Below are 22,450 nucleotides of genomic sequence, written 5' to 3'. Positions count from 1 at the left end.
GCGTAACATAGTGGTACAACTCCGCACATTGGAATTCATCAGAATTTGTAGATTACATTTTATTACAGAGAAAGAACAGAGCGGAAGGGCATATGTCTAAATGTTCAATATTCGTTGACGCTGGCTGTTAGCATTTCTCACTGTCCTTTTGTGTATCCTTGCCGATTTCATCGTTTACCATGTAATAATGCTTTTGGGGAGCCCCCGCCCCCTCATTTGCCCAGAGCAGCTGCCGCCCAGCCACATCAAGAGGGCGGGCCCCAGCCGACGCAACAATCACTTCCGCCGCCGCAGTCCCCGCCCACTGGCTCCGTTGCTGTCTGACGGGGGAGGAGCCCGAGACCCAGGAGCAGCGGCTGTGGCAGTGGTGGCGGTCGGAGGTCCGAGAGCTCTGCTCTGAGGAGCCTGCGGTTGTCCGGACAGGGTGAGTGGAAGGCCCGCAGTTCAGCCCGGCGCTGGCACTTGGGGCGATCGGCGGGGACGGGGTGGGGTGGAGGGTTTGGGGCGGAGGGGTGAGGGGGATTCCCGTGAACCGCTTTTCAGGTTCGCCCCTCGGGAAGGGGTGGGGCGGGCTCGGGACCTGCCTGCCCAGGGAGGCCCGTGTCCTCCATCGGCCGCTGGGAGGGCCCCGCAGCCTCGTCTGCGGAGCCCCTTCCTGGCGGCTCGGTCCTCGCTCGAGTGGCTCCAGTGGCTGTTGGAGAGGAGAGAGTGGTGATCGCGACCCTCGCCTACGTCCCCTGCATCCCTCCTCAGTCCCCTTGGCGGTGCACTCCGTGTGACCTTTCTTCTCTCCCCACCCCTCCCGATTTCGCTGCCGTTTTGCCAAATGGTTAACTGGTGAAGGATTTCAGGTACAAATGGTCTGGGGGAAAGAATTGTCGGGGGGGGGATTGTTCTTCAGGAAACAACTGTACCCCCACGCGCCCTTTCTCCCTCGCCCCATTCTCCCCTTGCCATATCAGTTTGGGGCTGCCCTTTGAGCAGATAACGTTTTCCTTTCTTGTTTTATGACATCGCGCTCCCTCCCTGCACTCCAGACCTGGGTCGCGCGTGTGTGGCACACACACGCGCGCGCACACACACCCCTTTCCATTGCGGGTCCCCTCTGGGCCACTCCATCCTGGATGTTCTAGTGCGTGGCCCCTCTGCCGCGCATGCGCACTCAGGCGCGCGCACACCCTCTCACACACCCTCTCACACACCCTCAGACCGTCCGGTGCCTTCCCCCTTGGGCTCACGGCCTCCCACACACCCACCTCTAGAACGGACCCTTTGCTCCTTCAGTGCTCTGGCGGGGGACACACACACACACCCACACACACACACCCTCCAGGACTGCCCTGTTTCTGTCCTGGCTGGCCACTGACACACCTGCACACATACTTAGGCTTGTTCCCATACCCTTCTCATGTGCTCTCCTGCTCTCTGTGTGCCATGGGTGTGCATTGATAACCCTCTGCTGGGGCCCCCACGTACACTCACACCTAAGTCCTCCTCCAGAGACCTCGCTGCCTGCCACAGTGACACATACAGGTAGTCTGATGGCTGGCCTCCATTCCCGCATGCGTGCGTTCACACACACACACACACACACACACGAACACACACCCCGCTCTCCACTGCTGCCCCCTACCCCGCTGATGCCTGTCATGTTGGCTCACATGGACAGCTTTCCGTTGTGTCTCCCATCAGGGTAAGCTGACACTCTCCCTTGCCACCACACCCTTGCTTCCTTGCCTGCAACATAGACAGCCACTGAGTAGCTCTCCTTACTTCCGGAACACCCCCCTCTCCTCTGAACCCTCCGACCCCAGGCCTGTCATGTTCACATGCACTTCCAGGATGGATCTCCTTGTGGCTGGCAGTCAGTCAGCCCTGCTGCTCCCTCCTTTCCACCTGTCCATCTCTTCTGGACACACATGCAGGCACGCATGCACACACAGTGATCTGTATTTCCCACTCTTCCAAACTGCATTTCTCCTGTGCGTCTGCAGGGCTCAGAAAATTAAAAAAAAAAAAAAGCGCATTAAGCACACAGCAGTCTTTTCGCTTTCCTTAGTTGGCACACTTTCACAGTACTTCACTTACCTTTCAACTGTCTGGTCCTCTCCGCCCCACCCCACCCCCACCACTTTGTGTCAGGTTCTCTTCTAAGTCTGGCTTTTCTGCAAAGCTAATCTTGCAATCGTTCTGCTAGCATCAAGAATGTGGTCCAGGTCTGCACCTGCCACTCGCTGGAATGTTACTCCAGGCCTTAGAAGAAAGTGAAAGTAATTTTAAAGACCCCCCCCCCCTGGTGTTAACCTGCCTGCTGAAGTGAAAATAAATCTCCCAGCTCCTTTATTCAGATCGATTGGACTTTCCCATCTCTAAAATGCGTGTGTGTCGGGGGGGGTGGGGGCAGGAGCCTTTCTAGCCCAAACCAACTGTGTTGGGAACGCTCCTGTTCCACTAGAGCAGTGGGTCAGGAAGGTAGCAAGCCTGCATGGCACAGGCTGGCAAGAGGGAATGGGGTCCCATTGAGGCAGAGGGTCTGGAAGGAGGCATGCTTATATCAGTTTCAGGCCAAGCAGGAGCCAGCAGGACAGGATTGCCAGCCAGAGAAGGACGACCTCAGCAGTCCCAATGCACAGATCAACCCCCAGTCAAGTCACCAAGAGGAGCCGGTCGCCATTCTCCACCACTCGTCGTACTTGGGACGGCAGTGAGAACTCGGGGCCGAGTCTGAATGTTGATAATGAGGACTATTCCAGGTACCCTCCCCGAGACTACAGGGCTTCGGGGAGCAGAAGAGCCCTGGCTTATGGACATATTGACTGTTTCGGGGCAGATGATAGTGAGGAGGAGGGGGCTGGGCCTGTGGAGCGACCGCCAGTAAGAGGGAAGGCTGGCAAGGTGAAAGATGATAAGCTGTATGACCCAGACAAAGGGGCAAGGTCTCTGGCTGGGGTGCCCCTCCAGTTCTCTAGCTTTAACCGTGACGTGAGAGAAGAACTTGCGAAATTAGAGCCAGCCCCTGCCGACAGGTGCTCTGTCGGCAGAGCTGAGTTCCTGCCGCAGCACTGCCTGGCCCCTCACAGATCTGCCGAAGGCAAGGGCATTGCCCACGGTGATCGATTGGAGAGGGAGAGACGGGAGCAGAATTTACCTGTGCGCCCCAGCAGGGCTCCTGCCAGTATTTGTGGTGGTGGGGAAAACACCCCCAGGAGTGCAGAGGAACCGGTGGTGAGACCCAAGGTCCGAAATCTGGCCAGCCCCAGCTGCGTGAAACCAAAAATCTTTTTCGACACGGATGATGACGATGATATGCCGCACAGTACTTCCAGGTGGAGAGATGCCTCGCGCGCCGACGAAGGCCCCTCCGATGGCCCAGCCCGAAGAGGCAGAGGCGAGAGTTCCACTGGCTACTGCGAGCCCTTCCCTGAAGACAAGAGGGAAGCGAGGAACGACCAAGTGAAGCCAGAGAAGGTGCCGCGACGGCGGCGCACCATGGCCGACCCTGACTTCTGGACATACAGTGATGATTACTATCGGTACTGCGATGAAGACTCCGACAGCGACAAAGAGTGGATCGCCGCCCTGCGGCGCAAGTACCGAAGCCAAGAGCAGCCTCTGTCTTCCAGTGGCGAAAGCTGGGAGACCCTGTCGGGCAAGGAAGAGCGGGAGGCTCAGCAAGTGAGAGGGAGTTCCAGCAACACCAGCTTCGGTGCTGGAACCAGCGCCGGGGTCTGTACCGGCGCCGAGGCCGGGCCTGGGGCCAGCCACGATGGCGACAAGTATCCTGAAGAAGTTCCTGAGGTGTCGGTTCAGGAGGAGGAGCGGGCGTCTTTGGAAGAAGGCGAGATCCCTTGGCTGCAGTACAATGAGAATGAGAGTAGCAGCGAGGGCGATAACGATTCTGGTCCTGAATTGATGCAGCCCGGGGTGTTCATGCTGGATGGCAACAACAACCTGGAAGACGACTCCAGCGTGAGTGAAGACCTCGAAGTGGACTGGAGCCTCTTTGATGGGTTTGCAGATGGGTTGGGAGTGGCCGAAGCCATTTCCTACGTGGATCCCCAGTTCCTCACTTACATGGCGCTCGAGGAACGCCTGGCCCAGGCCATGGAAACGGCCCTTGCGCACTTGGAGTCGCTCGCTGTGGATGTAGAGGTGGCCAATCCACCAGCGAGCAAGGAGAGCATCGACGCTCTCCCCGAGATCCTGGTCACTGAAGAACACGGCGCGGTTGGCCAGGAAATGTGCTGTCCTATCTGTTGCAGTGAATATGTGAAGGGGGAGGTGGCGACCGAGCTGCCGTGCCACCACTACTTCCACAAGCCGTGCGTGTCCATCTGGCTTCAGAAGTCCGGCACCTGCCCCGTGTGCCGCTGCATGTTCCCGCCCCCTCTGTAAAAGACCAGGGCAGTATCCTCCTGGTCCGATTATTTTCCCCATCAGAAATCCACAATATACTGCAGGAGCCCTCTCGAAATTACCAATGAAAATGAAACCAATCAGTAAATTAAACTAAACCTGTTGATTCCTTGTGATTCTTTCCCAGGTGAAAATGGTCGCGTACAAATTACATTCTAAGTCCTATTGTCTTTTAGAGGCTAGAAAGGGAAAATGAAGCTTTCTAAGATGCTACTTGAGATTGTGGGGTGAACATACCTTTTCTAACTTGAAAGTTAAAGTAAATCATATTTTGTTTTCTTTGGTAGACTCTCTGACTGTTATTGTCATGTCAAGTGTATCTGTTTAAGTAAGTCCGAGAGATGAAATCACTTTTGTTGCATGTTATGGGTTAATGTTCCTGTAATTGCAGTGCCGTAAAAAGCTTATTAAAGTTCTTCTTTTGGTTTTCCAAGGTGTAACCGGGTCGTTTGCCTTTCTGTGAAATGGTGCTACCCAGTGACTTTATCATTGATCCGTTGCATTTGCATCAAAAGTAGTTCTTTGCTGTTTTCAACAGCAGAAAAAAACTTCAGTCTCTCTGGAATTACTGACTTCAATGACAGCAAAAAAAAAAAAAAAAAAAAAGAGGGTAAATTTTTTTAAAAGTGGGATTTAAGTGTGTCATTGTTGAACAACTTACAGGGGAAAAGATCAAATAGGGAAGGAAGGAAAGAAACAATGAGAAAGCAAGAATACTGGTAGAAATAAATCCAAGCTGAGGGCAGATAGGAGTGAGTTAAAAAAATCACCTTTGAGAACATAGAGACTCTTGGAATGGTTAAAACGTGAAAGCTGTATGCCAGTTACAAGCAGCAACACAGTGACACAGATAGGGCTAGAAAAATATGTGCTGGAAAGAGCTGCAGAAAAACAGAGTGAGCAGCTTTGACATTTGGCCATAGTTGCTTCAGATTTCTCTTTGCCTCTCCTCCCCTCCCCCTCTCCTTTTTTTCTCCTCCCTCCCTTCTTCCGCTCTCTCCTTCCCTCCTCTCTCTCTCTCCCCGCCCCCTCTCTCTCCAATAAACGTTTTTCATGCACAGAAGTGCCTCACCCCATCATTTTTACCTCCATAGAGGTAAGCACTACCCAGCAAATGGTGTGTTTCCTTCTAGTCTGTCTTTGGACACACACAGAGTGTGCATGGATATATGTTATGTTTGTGTGTGTGTGTGTGTATCCAAAACCAATATAAAGTACTTACATTTTCCAAAGCGGACGTAATTGATTGCAACTTGATTTTTTTCACTCAACGTTGTTTTTGAGAATTAGCCTTTTTGGTCCATGTAGATGTAGTTTGTGCTTTTCAACTACTGTGTACAGAGTGCTTCATTCCATCAGTTACCACTGTATGTCCATTGCCCTATTGGTGAGCCTTGAAGATCTTCCCAGCATTGGGAGGGCATGGGATATACTAATAAGATATCCCTTTGTGCACATGTGTGAGTTTATAGGGGAGTAAATACATGGAAATGAAATTCTGGGTCCCCTATGGTTTGTGTATCTTCACCCCCAACTACATTTTACCAAGTTGTACTAACTGGTGCCTCTACCAACAATTTATTTTTTTAAGATTTATTTATTTTTTTAAAGATTTATTTATTTTATTTGAAAGTCAGAGTTACACACAGAGAGAAGGAGAGGCAGAGAGAGAGAAAGAAAGAGAGGTCTTCCATCTGCTGCTTCACTCCCCAGTTGGCCACAACGGCCAGAGCTGCGCCAATCCGAAGCCAGGAGCCAGGAGCTTCTTCCGGGTCTCCCATGTGGGTGCAGGGGCCCAAGGACTTGGGCCATCTTCTACTGCTTTCCCAGGCCATAGCAGAGAGCTGGATGGGAAGCAGAGCAGCCGGGACTAGAACCGGCGCCCATATGGGATGCTGGCGCTTCAGGCCAGGGCGTTAACCCGCTGTGCCACAGCGCCGGCCCCAAGATTGATTTATTTGAAAGGCAGAGTTACAGAGAGACGGAGACAGAGAGAGACAGAGACAGAGACAAGTCTTCCGTCCACTGGTTCACTCCCCAAATGGCCGCAACAACCAGAGCTGTGCTGATCCGGAGCCAGCAGCCAGGAGCTTCTTCTGGGTCTCCCATGTGGTGAGTGCAGGGACCCAAGAACTTGGGCCATTTTGCATTGCTTTCCCAGGCCGTTGAGGACAGCAGGATCGGAAGTGGAGCAGCCAGGACTTGAACCGGTGCCCATAGGGGATGCCAGCACTGCAGTTTACCTGCTATACCACAGCGTTGGCCCCCCCTTACCAACGATTTATAAGACCTATTTTCCCACATCTCCTACAGCCTGGATATTGTGACTGTTCCATTTCATGAGCAAGCAGTTCTTCATAATCTGTAGTTTGGGCTAGGAAGAGAAGAAACGGGAATACTCCTGTGCAATTGGTGTGCGTGGCAACTACAGCAGCCACCAAGCAACACACAAGTGTCTCACATCCTTCAGCCCAGCTTGGGTACTGTTGTGACGTGGGATTCATAGTAGGTAGCAGTTAAAACTGGTATGTAGTGATGCAGAATAGGGTCCCGGGCACATTAAGTCAAAACAGCATATGTACAGTCTTAATGTAAAAGAAAGCAAGAGTTAACTACATATGAAAAGGCCTGAGGGCAGGGCAGCACTGTGGCATAGACAGTAAAGCCGCCTCCTACAGTGCCAGCATTCCGTATAGGTGCCGGTTCGAGTTCCGGCTGCTCCACTTCCAATCCTGGCACAGCTCCGGCCATTGTGGCCATCTGGGGAGTGAACCAGTGGATGGAAGACCTTTCTCTCTCTGCCTCTCCTTCTCTCTCTGTATAACTCTGACTTTCAAATAAATACATAAATATTGTTTTTAAAAAAAGATGGGGCCGGCACTGTGGCACAGTGGGTTAACACCCTGGCCTGAAGTGCCAGCATCCCATATGGGCGCCGGTTCTAGTCCTGACTGCTTCTCTTCTGAGCCAGCTCTCTGCTGCGGCCTGGGAGGGCAGAGGAGGATGGCCCAAGTTCTTGGGCCCCTGCACCCGTGTGGGAGACCCGGAAGAAGCTCCTGGCTCCTGGCTTCGGATTGGTGCAGCTCCAGCCATTGATGCCAATTGGGGAGTGAACCAGTGGATGGAAGACCTCCCTCTCTCTCTCTCTCTCTCTTCTCTCTCTGTGTAACTCTGACTTTCAAATAAATAAATAGATCTAAAAAAAAAAAACCAAAAGTCCTGGGGTACTTCCAAAACTTTGTGGGAAATTTGGAAATCCATGCACAGTTTGTTCACTGTACACATCTTTGATGATTTTTGAAGAACTTTATGTATGAATTTCTGACTTTTTTGTGCTGAAGGAAACAGCTTTTAGAGCCCATTTTCTAAGAACTTTTGGAAATATCTTCTTAACCTAAGTGACAACGGTGGTCTCCTCTGTGGGGAAGGGACGGGGAGGGGAAGGAGCGAGGAAGGGGGCTTCTGATTTTTCACCTGAAGTGATGAATTACTTGATTTTCTTTTACCATGTCAGTGTATTAACAAAAGCCAAATCAAAAGTTGTCCGAGTTTTTTTTTTTTTTTTTTTTTTTGAGTTATTTATTTTACTTGAAAGTCACAGTTACGGGGCCATTGCTATGGCGCAGCAGGTTAATGCCCTGGCCTGAAGTGCCGGCATCCCATATGGGCGCCGGTTCTAGTCCCGGCTGCTCTGCTTCCCATCCAGCTCCCTGCAAATGCACCTGGGAAAGCAGTGGAGGATGGGCCAAGTTCTTGGGCCCCTGCACCCGTGTGGGAGACCCGGAAGAAGCTCCTGGCTCCTGGCTTCAGATCGGCGCAGCTCTGGCCATTACGGCCAATTGGGGAGTGAACCAGCGGATGGAAGACCTCTCTCTCTCTCTCTCTCTCTCTCTCTCTCTCTCTGCCTCTGCTCTCTCTGTGTAACTCTGACTTTCAAATAAATAAATAAATAAATCTGTTAAAAAAAGTCACAGTTACACAGAAAGAGAAGGAGAGGCAGAGAGAGAGAAAGAGAGAGAGAGAGAGAGGTCTTCCATCTGCTGCTTCACTCCCCAGTTGGCCACAATGGCCAGAGCTGCGCCGATCCGAAGCCAGGAGCCAGGAGCTTCTTCGGGGTCTCCCACGCGGGTGCAGGGGCCCAAGGACTTGGGCCATCTTCTACTGCTTTCCCAGGCTATAGCAGAGAACTGCAGCTGGGACTTGAACTGGTGCCTATAAGGGATGCTGGCACTGCAGGTGGCACTTTACCCGCAGCCGCAGTGCTGGCCCCGTTGTCCGAGTTTTCAAAGGGAAAGATGTCATTCTTCCTCTCACAGCAAGCACAGAAATATGGATAGAAACCACAGTCCCTTTTTCTGCAAAGGGTTGTACTGATATTCATGACTTTGCTCCTTTTGAGCCATTCTCTGTTCTCTGCTGGCCTTCAGCCAGCACCTCAGCTGGCCATGGAAACTCCAAATCTTTGGACTTGGAAATGTCCTTGGAGAATCCTTACTGGGTGGGGTTGTGGTGCTTTGCCATTAACCTTTCCTGTGGCCTAATTGGCACCACACAAAGAGGTATTTTAGCAGTAACTTTGGGTCCTGATCATCTTTCTCTCTGCTCCCACTGGAAGACGGATGCCTACCCAGTGCCCCAAAGTCCACTGTTGGTGTCAGCAGGGGGTCTGAGGAGCAGGCCTGAACGTTTGCCCCTGTGGTACTGTGGTGGCAGTCCGGGAGTGCAGTAGCACAGGCGCTATGCTGACAGTGCTGGTGGCCAGTAGCTCCAGTGGTAGGTTCTGACTGTCCCTGGCTGCCTTGTTCCTTTGTCGCTGCCCGTTTGATTCACCACCCTTCCCCCAGCTTCTCCATAGCTTTCCAATAAAACATTTTCTGATTACATTAACTACAGTTGGTTTCTGTTGTTTGTGATGAAGAACCCCAAATGGCACACTGGCTGAGACTGTATGTAGCCTGCTTTTGCATGTGTTTTCCTAGTCATATGAGCTATCCCAAATGACCAAGGGTCAGGCAATTTCTGTTTAGAATGGCAATGGACCCATTTTTAGCACTTGGAGCCAGGGTTCTAGAAGCGCAGGTCTTGGGGGCCTCTGGAAACAAGGCAGTCATTTTTGAAAGTGAATTGTTTGGCATGTTCATTGAAGGCACCACACACCACACACTACTTTTTTTTTTTTAAGAAAGAGTTACACAGAGAGAGAAGGAGAGGCAGAGAGAGAGGTCTTCCATCCTCTGGTTCACTCCCCAATTGGCTGCAACGGCTGGAGCTGCACCGATCCAAAGCCAGGAGCCAGGAGCTTGTTCTGGGTCTCCCACGTGAGTGCAGGGGCCCAAGAACTTGAGCCATCTTCTACTGCTTTCCCAGGCCATAGCAGAGAGCTGGATCAGAAGTGGAGCAGCTGGAACTAGAACCGGCTCCCATATGGGATGCCAGCACTACAGGCGGCGGCTTTACCCGCTGCACCACAGTGCTGGCCCCCATTGCTTTGGGGCAATGAAATGGGTAGTCCTAAATTTCTGTCACTAATTTGGAGCATAAAGTACTGTATTTTACAAGAGGGCACCCTAACTTCCTGTGGTTGTCTCCCCAGCTGAACCCTTCTCTTAGCCTTTCTGTTCCACAGACATGCCCAGGGATCTCTGGCCTGAAATGTCCTTTCCAGTCCTGTCCATCCCATCCAAAGTCCATGTGCCAGCTCCGGGGCTGGGGTGGGGGAGATACTCTGACAGCCCCTAGCTCCTTCCCTTTCTGTGACTCTGGCCTCTGTAAGTCCCTGAAGTCAGGAGCTGTGTCAGAGGCTTTCCTATAGCCCTGGCCTTGCAGTGATTGGCAAATAAGTGTTAAGCAACACGTGGCAGCAGGGTGAATAGATGAGGCTCCTGAAGTTAGGCTTGGACAGGGGCTGTGTTCAGACAGAGCTCGGGAGGAGCCCCGGGGAACTGACCCAAGTAGGTTTGTGTGACCTGGCATTAGCCTCACTTGCACCGCAGCCTCTTGAAACCCCAGCACCCCTCCTCCCTCCCTGCCACTCTCTCGTCCCCTCAACCTCTGCCCCACTTTCTGTTGATCCTAATGAGTTAGGACGAGGGTTCTCAGGCCCAATTCTCAGGTGTTTATGTGAAGATAGAGAAATCCATGGCCGTGAGCCTCAGCACACCCCCTCTGGGGCCTGGATTTGAACCTCTGACAAACATGGAGCTTGCAGGACATTTGCTCCATTGGCGTCAGCTTTGGACAAGGCCCGTCATGGAGCTAGCTGAGTTATGGGACCCCCCCCCCCGAGCCCCCTTTTTAGCCTCCCTTGGAGGTCACATCTGCATAATAGCACTTTGCATGCCTCCTGACCTGTTTTCCTCCCCGTGGACTCCACTGGCCAAGGAGGGTTAGTCAAACATTAGTGAGGCTTCGCAACGTCTTCCATTTGGATAAGAGGTCCCCAGACCCCGTCTTGTTCAGCCATTTCTCTGGGCTCTTCCAGCCACCCCAGCAGATGAGTGATAAGAAAGCCAAAGTTCAGAAGGGCAGTGGCTCTCTGGAGACAGGGTTTGGGTATGCATGCTTTGGGGGAAGGGCAGCAGGGGTGTCCTCTCCCTGCCCGTGGTGGGGAGCAGCAGGCAGGATCAGGACTTTGGCACAAAAGCTGGCTGTACATAGACTCCATTCAGGCCTTCTAGTGAAAGGTACCACGTGCTGCCAGCCTCCTAGCAGCCTGAGAACACGCTGACAAGAGGGTGGGAGAGGAGAGGAGAAATAAGACACAGATATGTCAAAGGTTCTTCCCCAGGAGTTGGAGACTTGGAGATGGTATCTGCTCGTAGGGGATCAAAGACCTGTGGCTGACACGGAGCCTGGGAGCCACCCTGAAGGCAGGTCTAGACTGAGGCACCAAACACACAGAGACCAACCTTTGGAGACCCAAAGGGAACCAAGCCCAAGGCACTGCTCGGTCTAGAACAAGCTGGGGATTCCAAGTTCACTAGTTGAGTTCAAGTATTTAGTGAGCTTGTGCCTATGATGTGTTTGGCCAGGGCCTGCAAGGCTTAGTCCTCTTGAAGTGTGAGAGATAGACTTGTAAAGAGGGGTTTGGGATTTTCCGTGGGAATTGCACTCACTGCGCAGGCCAACTCAGAGTGTGCTGGAGCCCAGAGCTCAGGGCTGGTTTTCTGAGGCATCTGGAAGGCGCCCACTCATTCTTAAAGTGGGGGCTGGCACCCACCAGGCAAGAACGGAGGGCGAGGGAACAGGGTGGGCCCTATCAACGTTGTCATTCTCTCACTTGGCACCATTTGCTTGCAGGGTCCTTTAGTGAAATGTATTAACATTTCAAATCCACATAACTCTCTGGCCCAGCCATTCCACTAGTAGGAATTTATCCTACATGAGTGAGGGCACAAGGTTGTTTGGATAAGGATATTTATTGTTGCATTGTTTATAGAAGCAAGAGATGGGAAGGCGTTTAAACATCCATCACTTAGGGCCTGGTTAAATAAATGATGGCACAGCCTGTACCCAGCGTGAGACAGCTCCATGGTGACTGTGGTCAAGAGTATTCAAAAAGCAAGAAGTTGCAACAGCAAGGCAGCAAAAGCCGGGCCCAGTTATTGTCATTTGTGGCTTCCCAAAGATAAGGAGCGTATCTGTGCTTAATTGTACGCAGAGATGTCTCTGGGAAAATACATCAGAAACAGGCCAAGGTCAGGGATAAGAAGGAACCATTTCACTCTGTTCTTTTTCCCCTTTGCTGTTTTTTTTTTTTTTTTCAGAATTGTTCCCTTCTCCTTCCCGCCCCTCCCCTCCTCTCTTGTCCTCCCCTCCCCTCCCTTCCCCTTTCCTTTCTTTCTTTTACCATATGTGTACATGACAGAGAGGGAAGTGGGGGCAGAGATCTCAGGCAAAGGAACTGAATGATCAAAAGCCTGGAAGTTTGACATAGTCTGGAGTGTGTAGTGTGTGTGTGTGTGTGTGTGTGTGTGTATGGCCTTGAATTGTGGAACAGAGACTCTCCCATCACTTCCAGGCACGAGGTGGAAAGTGGGTTTTCAGGACACAAGTGGTAAAATGGCTGATAGGACTCAGCCAACGGGCCAGGCTCCTTGGGAACCAGAAATGTCACGTGGAGCAGGCCTCCTCGGGGAGAAGGGAAGTGCTAGCTGGTCTCAGGAAGATGTATGTGGTCAGGAGCTGAAAGATGGCCAGCACCCAGGGCACATGCACCTGAGCTCAGGTCTGTGAAACAGGTGTCTCTGTTTGTGTGTGCTACAGAAAGGTTTCTTTCTGTTTTGGGGGGCAATTTTTTAAAAAAGCCCATGGATTATTTATTTATTTATTTGAAAGAGAGATTTTCCATTTGCTGGTTCATTCCCCAAATGACTGCAATGGCCAGGGCTGGGCCAGGCTGAAGCCAGGAAGCAGGAGCTTCTTCTGGGTCCCTCACATGGGTGCAGGGGCCCAAACACTTGGGAGGGAGCTGGATCAGAAGTGGAGCAGCCAGGACACAAACCTATATGAGACACCAAAGTTTCAGGTGGTGGCTTAATTCACCATGTTACAACATTGGCCTCAAGAGGGGTGTGTGTGTGTGTGTGTGTGTGCGTGTGTGTGTGTAGAGGGGCAATTCTTTTTTTTTCTTTGTTAAAGATTTATTTTATTTATTTGAGAGGTAGAGTTACAGACAGAGACAAAGAGAGAGGTCTTCCATCCACTGGTTCACTCCCCAAATGGCCACAACAACTGAAGCTATGTGGATCCAAAACAAGGAGTCAGGAGATTCATCCAAGTCTCCCACGTGGGTGCAGGGGCCAGAGCACTTGGGCCATCTTCTGCTGCTTTCCCAGGTGTATTAGCAGGGAGCTGGATGGGAAGTGGAGCAGCCGGGACTTGAACTGGTGCCCATATGGATGCCGGCACTGTAGGCTGCAGCTTTACCCACTATGCCACAACACTGTCTCCTGGAGGGAGCAATTCTTAAAAATTCTCTTCAAGGAGCCAGTGATTGCATAAAAAAGTTAGTTTTTAAAAAATATATTTATTTATTTGAAGTACAGAGTTACGGAAATATGAAAAGAGAGACATGTGCAGAGAGAAAGGTCTTCCGCCCACTGATTCCCTCCCCAAATGTCTACAACAGCCAGGGCTGGGCCAGGCCAAAGCCAAGAGCCTGGAACTCCATCCAGGTCTCCCGTGTGAGTGGCAGGGACCCAGGTACTTGGAGCATCTTCTGCTGCCTCCCCAGGCGCATTAGCAGGGAGCCTGATCAGAAATGGAGCAGCTGGGACTCGAACCGGCGCTTTGATAGAGGATGCCTGTTTGCACGTGGCTTAAGCACAAAAGCGTGGAGGGGGGAGTAGTGAGAAGACAATTGGGATGTTGCTGAAGCACTGACTGACACCTCTGAAGCCGGCATATTTCTGAGGGAAGCCAAATAAATCCTGGATGGCCATGCTGATCCTCGCTCAGGGTTGGGCAGAGACTTGGCCCCTGGGCACTGGGTCCTGGTGCTGGGTTGGGAAAGTTTTCATTCTAATTAGCTGTGAGCTTTGAATGAGACACGCGCCTGCTCTCAGCCTCAGCTGGCTTATTTATAAAAATGGGACACTCAAGGCCGTGCAGTGGCTATCGGGTAAAGCCACTGCCTGCGGTGCCGGCATCCCATATGGGCGCTGGTTTGAGTCCTGGCTGCTGCACTTACGATCCAGCTCTCTGCTATGGCCTGGGAAGGCAACAGAAGATGGCCTAGGTTCTTGGGCCCCTGCACTCATTTGGGAGACCTGGATGAAGCTCCTGGCTCCTGGCTTCGGATTGGCCCAGCTCTGGCTGTTTTGTCCATTTTGGGGAGTGATCCAGTGGATGTAAGATCTCTCTCTCTCTCTCTCTCTCTCTCTGTAACTCTGCCTTTCAAACAAATAAATAAATCTTTTTCAAAAAATGGGACAGTCAGAGTGAGCAAATGAAATCACGAATGGACAAAATTTGTCATGTGCACATCAGGGATTGCTGATCTTAAGTCATGCCTCCTCCCTCGCGGGCTGGTGCAGCAAAGAACCCAAGGTTCCGAAGAAGAACAGGAGCACTGGGTGAGTGCAGAGCCCCGACTCATCAGTCTGTCTGCAGCAGCTCATCCAGGCTGACTCCCAAGTCCTGGCCACCACGGGTCTGGAGAGTAGTGCTTCGCAGGAGGTCTCCACATTCCCTTGGGAGGCCGAGGGCAGCAAGATGGGGGAGGAGGAGGAAGCAAAATGTTTGCTATGTTTTTTTCTGTGCAGTTGCCTCTGCTGGCCGGGGCCCTGTGCTCACTGCTGTTTGCATGCACAGATGGTGGTGGCGGCGGCGGCGGCAGCCCTGTTGGTGGAGAGCTAGGCTTCCTGCATTGCATGCCCACCCCAACCAGGCCCGCTGAGGAATGTGGGCTGGTCCCGGCTGGATGGGCTCTGTGTCTCCTCCGGCCCCTCCCAGAGCCCCAGCCTGACCCCTCGTCAGGCCCAGATGAAGGAGCTTCTGTGTCATGGGGCCCTGCCCAATTAGACATGGCTGCCACTTCGACTCCGCCCTCGAAGGCTGGGCACTGGGAGGGAAAGAACGGTCCAAGGCTTGCCCGGACTCCTGCAGGCTGACAGGCTGGGAGCTACTCTCAGTCTGTGGGGGTCGGATGTGCCTGTTGCTCGCTTTGTTCCCAAGGGGAAGAGTCGCAGAGTGCAGGTTTGCAGGCCAGCGAGGGCAAGGAGGGGGCGTCCGGAGGAGGGGGGCTCCATGGCCCGATCCTTGATTCTTAAGGTGCACACGTGCAAATCTGATGGACCTCCTATCCCCATCCGGTGCTGGCTCTGCGGAGCTGGTTTGTGCATTGGTTGCATACGGGTAGCTAGCAGGACGTACATGGGCACCTAGAGAAATGCCGCACACGAGGGGGGTTAAAATGGACCTTCTTCCCTTCCCTGAATAGGAGGGCTTCTCTGTCTTTTCTGTGTTTTTCCTCTCCTCTGGGCTCAAAGGGTTACTTGACCTCTCGCAGCCTCAGTTTCTGCATCAGTAAAATGGGGGAGTTCACCTCATGGGCCACGGGGGACTGGCGCAGCAGCAGCACGCAGAAGGCACTCCTCAGGGCTGCTTCCTTCCCGTATTTATGAAGTGCTTCCGTTTGTGGAGCACTGGGGAATCCAACAGTTAGGAACACAGGCTCTGCCCTCAAGCAGTCTGATGGGCTGCAGTCCTCTTGGCCCTTGGCCCAGACTGACCCTTGAGCCCTCATTGGCTGGAGCACACCGTCTGGAGCCAGCACTCCCTGGGCAGCCTGCAGCCCGCTGAATGCTTCTGTAAATATCACAGCCTAGAATTCCCACAACAGCTCTCTAAGGAAGATGCTCTGGTCACTAGTCTCAAAGATGCTGGCCTTCAGGTCCCAGCTGATCATTTCACTTGCTCTGTACCTCGGTTTTCTCATCTGTAAAATGGGAGTTAAATCATAGTAGCTCCCTTTGCTCTTTTTGTTCTTACAAAGATTTATTTATTTATTTATTTATTTGAAAGGTACAGTTAGAGAGAGAGAGGGAGGACAGAGATAGAGGTCTTCCATCAGTTGGTTCATTCCCCAAATGACTGCAATGACTGGAGCTGGACTGATCCGAAGCCAGGAGCCAGGAGCTTCTCTCACGAAGGTGCAGGGGCCCAAGGACTTGGGCCATCTTCCTCTGCTTTCCCAGGCCACATCAGAGAGCTGGATCAGAAAAGGAGCAGCCAGGACTCAAACCGGCATCCATACGGGATGTCAGTGTTGTAGGCAGCAGCTTAAGCCTCTCTGCTTTGGGCCCCAGCCCCTCCCTTTGCTCTTGCTAACTGCTTGGCTACTGTCTGCTTCCTACCGTTGAGATTTCTGAATTCTGTGCCTGTGTTTCCTCTGACAGACAGGCCTCTGCTAGCTAATCAGAGCGCTGCTGGATTTCGCCAGCTGGCTTCTTGACAGAGTCATTGCAAGCACCGATTGCCATTTTCTTGTGATCAGACCTGCTGCCTCCTGGACAGGCTGGGTTCTTGTAACTCCATTTATCATCAGACCCTGTGTAACTCCACCTTTTAAATAACGACATTAACAGCACTAAGAGACCGCCTTGCTACCTGACAATTTAAAATGGCCACACATTTAATCCTGCCATTAGTTGTACGAGGTAGGTGCAATCATCACCTCCATTTTTCATACCAGAAAACTGAGGCCCAGAGAGTTTAAGTGCTCGCTCCAGGCACACACAGCCAGAATGCAAACAGCCTGGCAGGCTGGCCCCAGAACAACTGCTGCTAACTGTTATGTTTTGGCTGATCCAGTTGGCCGCATGCTCCATGGATTTCGTCACAGCTAAATCTTAAGTGGCTACCACAGTGGCTGGCATGCGTAAGTGCTTACTAAATAGTGGTTGAATGAGTGAATGAATGAATGAATGACGGAATGAAGCCAGCTAAAACAGGGTGGCAGCCATGAAGCTGAAGAAGTGAGCCAGATTGGAGAGAAAAAGAGAGAGAGAAGTGACCAGATTGGGAAACAGCTCCAGCGGTGACGGGATGATGAGGTCATTGACTGAGATAGGAACCCCAGAGGAGGGACAGAATGCTGGGGTGTGGGCAGCGGCACGGATGAATTCGGTTCAGGATGTGTGGACTCAGGGGGTGCCTTTGAAACACGCAAGGGGCCGGCAGGCCCCTCCCCCGGGCCCTCCCCCTTCAATCACGCACTACACTGCAGGGCCCAGCGCCATCGGCCCGTCCTACTGGGAAGGAAAGGAAGGCCCCTTTGATGGTGGGAAGGGGAGGGGGAGGTCTTTATAAACCAAACAAACGCGTCCACAGTGCCTGCCCACCTCCCCGCCGGCCCCTGCCGCCTGCTCCCTGCCAAGGTGAGCTCTGACAGGGCGACTTGTCATCTTTTCAACACCTCATTTTCCCCTCCTGACTCACTGCCCAGGGAGAGGCCCTTCCTGTTTGCACACCTCGGGGGCTAGGCCGGGAGGAGGAACAAAAACAGCCTTCATGGCGGAGGGGGAGGGGAAGGGCCTGGGAGAGGGGCTGAGGGAAGAGGAAGAGAGAAGAGACGAGGCTGGGGGTGGGGGGGCGAGGGGAGCAGAATTAGGGATCCAGAGCAGGGTTAGGGACTCCGCTCCTGCCTCCCCCTGGCCCATCCTGGGATCACGCGCACGCGCACCGCCCTGACTGCTGATTCCCAGGTCAGCCTGTGGAGGTCAGGACCCGCGCTGAGCTTAGAAACGCGCCACTGTCACGTCCTTCCGACCTCCAGCGGAGGCTTGGGCCTAGACTTGCCTATCCCAGAACCCCTTGCTCAGTTGCCATTCCCTCAGCCAGCTTAGGCCCAAGGGATTTTTCCCCCCCAAGCTTCCCCGGACCACCATTTTTCTCTGGGTCTCTAGGTCAGCAGTATGCATCTCTTGGTCCTTAGGCCCAGGGCTCCTCCCCAGCGCCCCCATCTCCCCCTCCTCGGAGCCCCCCCCCCACCAGCAGCCCCCGGCAGGTAATCCCCGTCCCCCCCCCCCCCCCCCCGCCCCTTGCCCTGCGCTGGGAACAGCTTCGCCCCTCCCTCTCCCTCCCCCTATCGGCTCCCACGTGGGGAGCCGGGCTCCCAGGCTGGGGCTGCCCCATTCTCCGCGCGCTCCTCCATTGTCCTCCGCCTGTCACTCACGCATGGCATTAGCATTTCTAAAGCTCCCTCCCCTCCTCGCCTCTTTGGCTCTGCCTGGGCCAGGGAACTTAGCCCTATAGAAGGAGGAACAATTACAACTAACCTTCGAGAGCACTTTAGAGTATATAATTCACTTTTCTATATAGCCCTTTCATTTACTTCGTCCAGCAGCTCTGGGGGGGGGGGGGGGTAGCGCAGGGGGCGGTGAGACGGGATACTGCTGACATCCACCAAAGTTCCCGTGAGTTGCCCAAGGTCATGAAGTAATTTCCAAAGCCAAGATTTCCACTCAGGTTTGTGTGTGATGCCAGCGGCCACATTCTTTCCACTACACCACCTTGCATCTCTGTCAGGCTGCTTGCTTCTGCTTGGCTGGGCTTGCTTGCTTTTTTATTTTAAGATTTTATTTTTATTTTATTTATTTGAAAGGCAAAGCTACAGAGAGAGAGAGACATCTTCCATCTGTTGGTTCACTCCCTAAATGGCCGCAACAGCCAGGGCTGGGCCAGGCTAAAACCAGGAGCCAGGAGCTTCTTCCTGGCTTCCCTAATGGATTCAGACCCTGTCATCTGGGCCTCTGGGTGCCTCCCATTTAATTCCCCAGCACATAGCCCAGAAGTGCACGCACATGCATGAGTGTGTGTGTGTGTGTGTGTAGGTAGGGAGTGATCTTGTATACAGTGAAGGAAGGGACCATGCCCCTCAGGGAGCTGAACTATATATTTTTATATATTTATTTTTATTATTTATTTGAAGGGCAGAGTTAGAGAGAGAGAGAGAGAGAGAGGAAGACAGAGGGATCTTCCATCCACTGAATCACTCCCCAAATGGGTGCAATGGCCAGGACTGAGCCCATCCAAATCCAGGAGCCAGGAGCTTCTTCCGGGTCTCCCATGCGGGTGCAGGGGCCCAAGCACTTGGGCCATCGTCTGCTGCTTTTCCCAGGCCATAGCAGAGAGCTGGATCGGAAGTGGAGCAGCCAGGAGTTGAACCAGCGCCTATATGGGATGCCAGCGCTGCAGGCGGCATCTCTACCCACTATGCCAGAACACTACCTCTTGGCTGGGCTTTCTTAAAAGGTGAGCATGGTGGTTTGGTACTCCTGGGAGCATTAATCCTGGAGCCAGCCCACAGAGGAGGCCTTGGGTTTCACCACGGCCAGCAAGCCTGGGCTCAGAGGGGATGCATTCTTTGGGCCTCAGCCTATGCAACACACCCCGGGCCTAAAATGCAACTGGGACAAGTGGTTAAAGACACCCAGGCTGAGCCAGATAGCCAGATTCATATCCCGGCTCTGTCATTTAGCAGTTTGATGCGCTTGGCAACTTAATTTATCTGTGGCTCAGGATCTGCCTCCATACGGCCAGGAGGATGATAATGGAACTACCTGATAGAGCTGTCTTGAGCATGAAATGAGTCTCTCTGCATAAAGGACATAGAACAAGGACCTAGACAGTGCCGGATGAGCCTGTTAGCATTTCTTGTGCACAATGCTCCTTGGAGCAGGTGCATGGCGTGAGCAGAGTAGCATTGTTATCCGGCAGCCTGGGGTTCAAATCCTGGCTCTGCTGCAGATTAGCTGTGTGGCTTTGGCTAAATGACTTGACACTCTCTGGGTACCTTGGTAGTAAATTGGAGATATTTATAGTTTCTACTTCCCAGAGTTGTTTAGAAGATGAACATGTGCACACGTGTTTTTTGCCTGGGAAAGCAGTAGAAGATGGTTCAAGTGCTTGGGCCCCTGCACCCAAATGGGAGACCTGGAAGAAGCTTCTGGCTCCTGGCATCAGCCTGGCCCTGCCCCAGCCCTTGTGGCCATTTGCGGAGGGAACCAGCAGATAGAAGATTCTCTCTCTCTCCACCAATCTGCCTTTTGAATACATAAGTAAATAAATCTTTATTTTAAAAGGTATACACTATAGAGCCTATATACTTTAAACATTATCATTGGATCCACTGTTGGGGCATAGCAGGTTAAGCTGTGGCATGCAATGTTGGCGTCACATATCTGAATGCAGGTTCCAGTCCCGGCTGCTCCACTTCTAATCCAGCTTCCTGTTCTTGTGTCCGTTTGTAATTCCATTATCTCATGGGGTCCCTCCTTGTGACCCCTCTGGGGGCTCTGTAGAGCAGTCTCTGTTAGCATCGCCTTACAGAGGGAGGGGCCACGGGTCAGAGAAAGGATGAAACCTGGCTGAGGTCCCATAGCCAGGAGTGGAGGCTGAACTTTTCGAAGACCCCTTGTATGCATGGGTTTCAGAATTTTGCAACAAAATAAACTTATCGGTTCATTCCATATCCAATGAACTTTTGGAAATATCCTCATACAGCAGCCCATCCAAAGATTTTATTATGGTTCATGAACTGGAAGTAGAATACCTATTTTAATTCTACAGCAGCATGTGACGTTTGTGATAAGGAGGTCAATGGACTCCATGGTGACTGTAAACAGCCTATATTTTCTCTTTTTTTTTTAAAGATTTTTTAAAAGCTTTCTTTACAGAGGCAGAGTTAGAGAGAGAGAGAGAGAGAGAGAGAGAGAGGTCTTCCATCCACTGGTTCACTCTCCAAATGGCTGTAATGGCCAGAGCTGTGCCGATCGGAAGCCAAGTGCCAGGAGCTTCTTCTGGATCTCCCATGTGGTTGCGGGGGCCCAAGCACTTGGGCCATCCTCTGCTGCTTTCCCCAGGCCACAGCAAGGAGCTGGATTGGAAAAGGAGCAGCTGGGACCCGAACTGGCTCCCATATGGGATGCTGGTACTGCAGGTGGAGGCTTAACCTACTGTGTCACAGCACTGCCCCTCGCCCAAGGCTATATTTTCTATAGCAGAATAATACTAATCAGCCAACATTGCTCCAACTGGATTATAACTGGCTCAGATCATTTGAAAACACCCGGTCTTCTCACATCTCAGGATTAAAATCCTAGTAAAAACATTTCTCAAGTGGAAAAAAAATGTTTCTGTTAAAGCCAATGAATGACTGGCTTTAACAGACTGGAGGTAGGGATTGGGTGGTGGGAAATCGCAGAATTCCCAAGGGTGTGTGTAGTTTGTAAACACACATCCGTGGTGCCTCATGCTCTCTGCATGGGCTAACCCCCAGAAGGCTCAGCTTGTAGCAAACCCAGGTTCTGGTTGATGTGGGAGCCACAGAACCTGGAGATGAATGTGTGTGAGCGAAGACTGAGAAACATGGAGCCAGCAGGGTGACTGTCCAAGGCCAAGTGCCACCATCCATTGGTTATGAGGAAGGAAGGGCCAAGCTTCATGTAACCACATATATTTCCAGAAGAGGCAGGAAAGGCCACCTTTAAAAAAAAGGATTTACTTATTTTATTTGAGAGGCAGTTACAGACGGAGAGAGAGAGAGAGAGAGAGAGAGAGAGAGAGGTCTTCCATCAGCCATCTGCTAGTTCACTCCCCAAATTGCTGCAATGACTGGAGCTGTGCTGATCTGAAGCCAGGAACCAGAAGCTTCTTCCTGGTCTCCCACATGGGGTGCAGGGGCCCAAGTATTTGGACCATCCTCCGCTGCTTTCCCAGGCTCACCAGCAGGGCGCTGGATCGGAAGTGGAGCAGCCGGGACTCTAAACGGCACCCATATGGGATGGTGGTGACATAAACCTGCTATGCCACAATGCCGGCTCCAAGGCCACCGTTTTATGGTCAGGGGATATGGGGCGCTGCAGGTGCTCATCATGCTTCGTGAGTACTGCATCACTTTGAGAACTTCTCGGCCTTTACTACTAGCTAAGATAGCACGTGCCTGCAGGCAGACAGGAGGCAGGCGGCAGTGCAGTGTTGAAGCTGCAAGGGTCTTTAGGCCAGTCCTCTCACTGTAGCATCGTTGTGATGTTTAGAGACGGCAAGGACCTTACCACTCCCTAGTGACTTAGCATTAGCACCGAGAGTCGCTTAACTCCCAAGTCCCTATCTTTCCTGTGCTGCTTGCACAGTACACCCACCCCACTTCTGAGTCATTCGAGTTATCCTCTGTACCCTGGGCTCCTTGCCCACACTGTGACCCTGGATCTCTGCTGTTCAAGGAGGTGGCCGCTGAGTCCTTGACATGGGCCTCGTTGGAGTTTGGAAGACTTAGCGTGGAAAGAAAAAAGTCAAATATCTCTTAAGTAATTTTCATATTGATGACATGCAGAAATGATCATATTTCAGATATGTCTAGTAATGTAAAAGATATTATGAAATTGCATCTCACTGGAATGTGTTTTACACGGTTTTTTTTTTTTTTTAATTTTAGCTACTAGCAAATTCCCTGTGTGCCTTGCCATTATATTTCTCCTGGACAGCACTGTGTTAAATCTCCAGTGGAAGTAGCAGTGTTGTCAGCAGAGGT

At 52.1% G+C, this 22,450-nt stretch overlaps 1 protein-coding gene across 2 annotated transcripts; it reads left to right on the top strand.

The window, feature by feature from the left end:
- Window positions 1-298: 298 nt before the first annotated feature.
- On the top strand, window positions 299-4,856 carry PJA1 (praja ring finger ubiquitin ligase 1). Of its 2 annotated transcripts, none has more exons than XM_008272736.4 (2): window positions 299-424; window positions 2,559-4,856. In XM_008272736.4, exon 2 carries the CDS (start codon window positions 2,626-2,628, stop codon window positions 4,393-4,395), a length of 1,770 nt encoding a protein of 589 aa, XP_008270958.2. In that variant the 5' UTR covers window positions 299-424; window positions 2,559-2,625; the 3' UTR covers window positions 4,396-4,856. The 2 variants fall into 2 exon arrangements, with proteins under 2 accessions (XP_008270958.2, XP_069922887.1); XM_070066786.1 differs by lacking the exon at window positions 299-424 and adding an exon at window positions 661-851.
- Window positions 4,857-22,450: the final 17,594 nt, after the last annotated feature.

This window comes from Oryctolagus cuniculus, chromosome X (genome assembly GCF_964237555.1).
Source record: "Oryctolagus cuniculus chromosome X, mOryCun1.1, whole genome shotgun sequence".
Classification (NCBI taxonomy): Eukaryota; Metazoa; Chordata; class Mammalia; order Lagomorpha; family Leporidae; genus Oryctolagus; species Oryctolagus cuniculus.
This window is presented reverse-complemented; position numbering and strand designations above follow the sequence as displayed.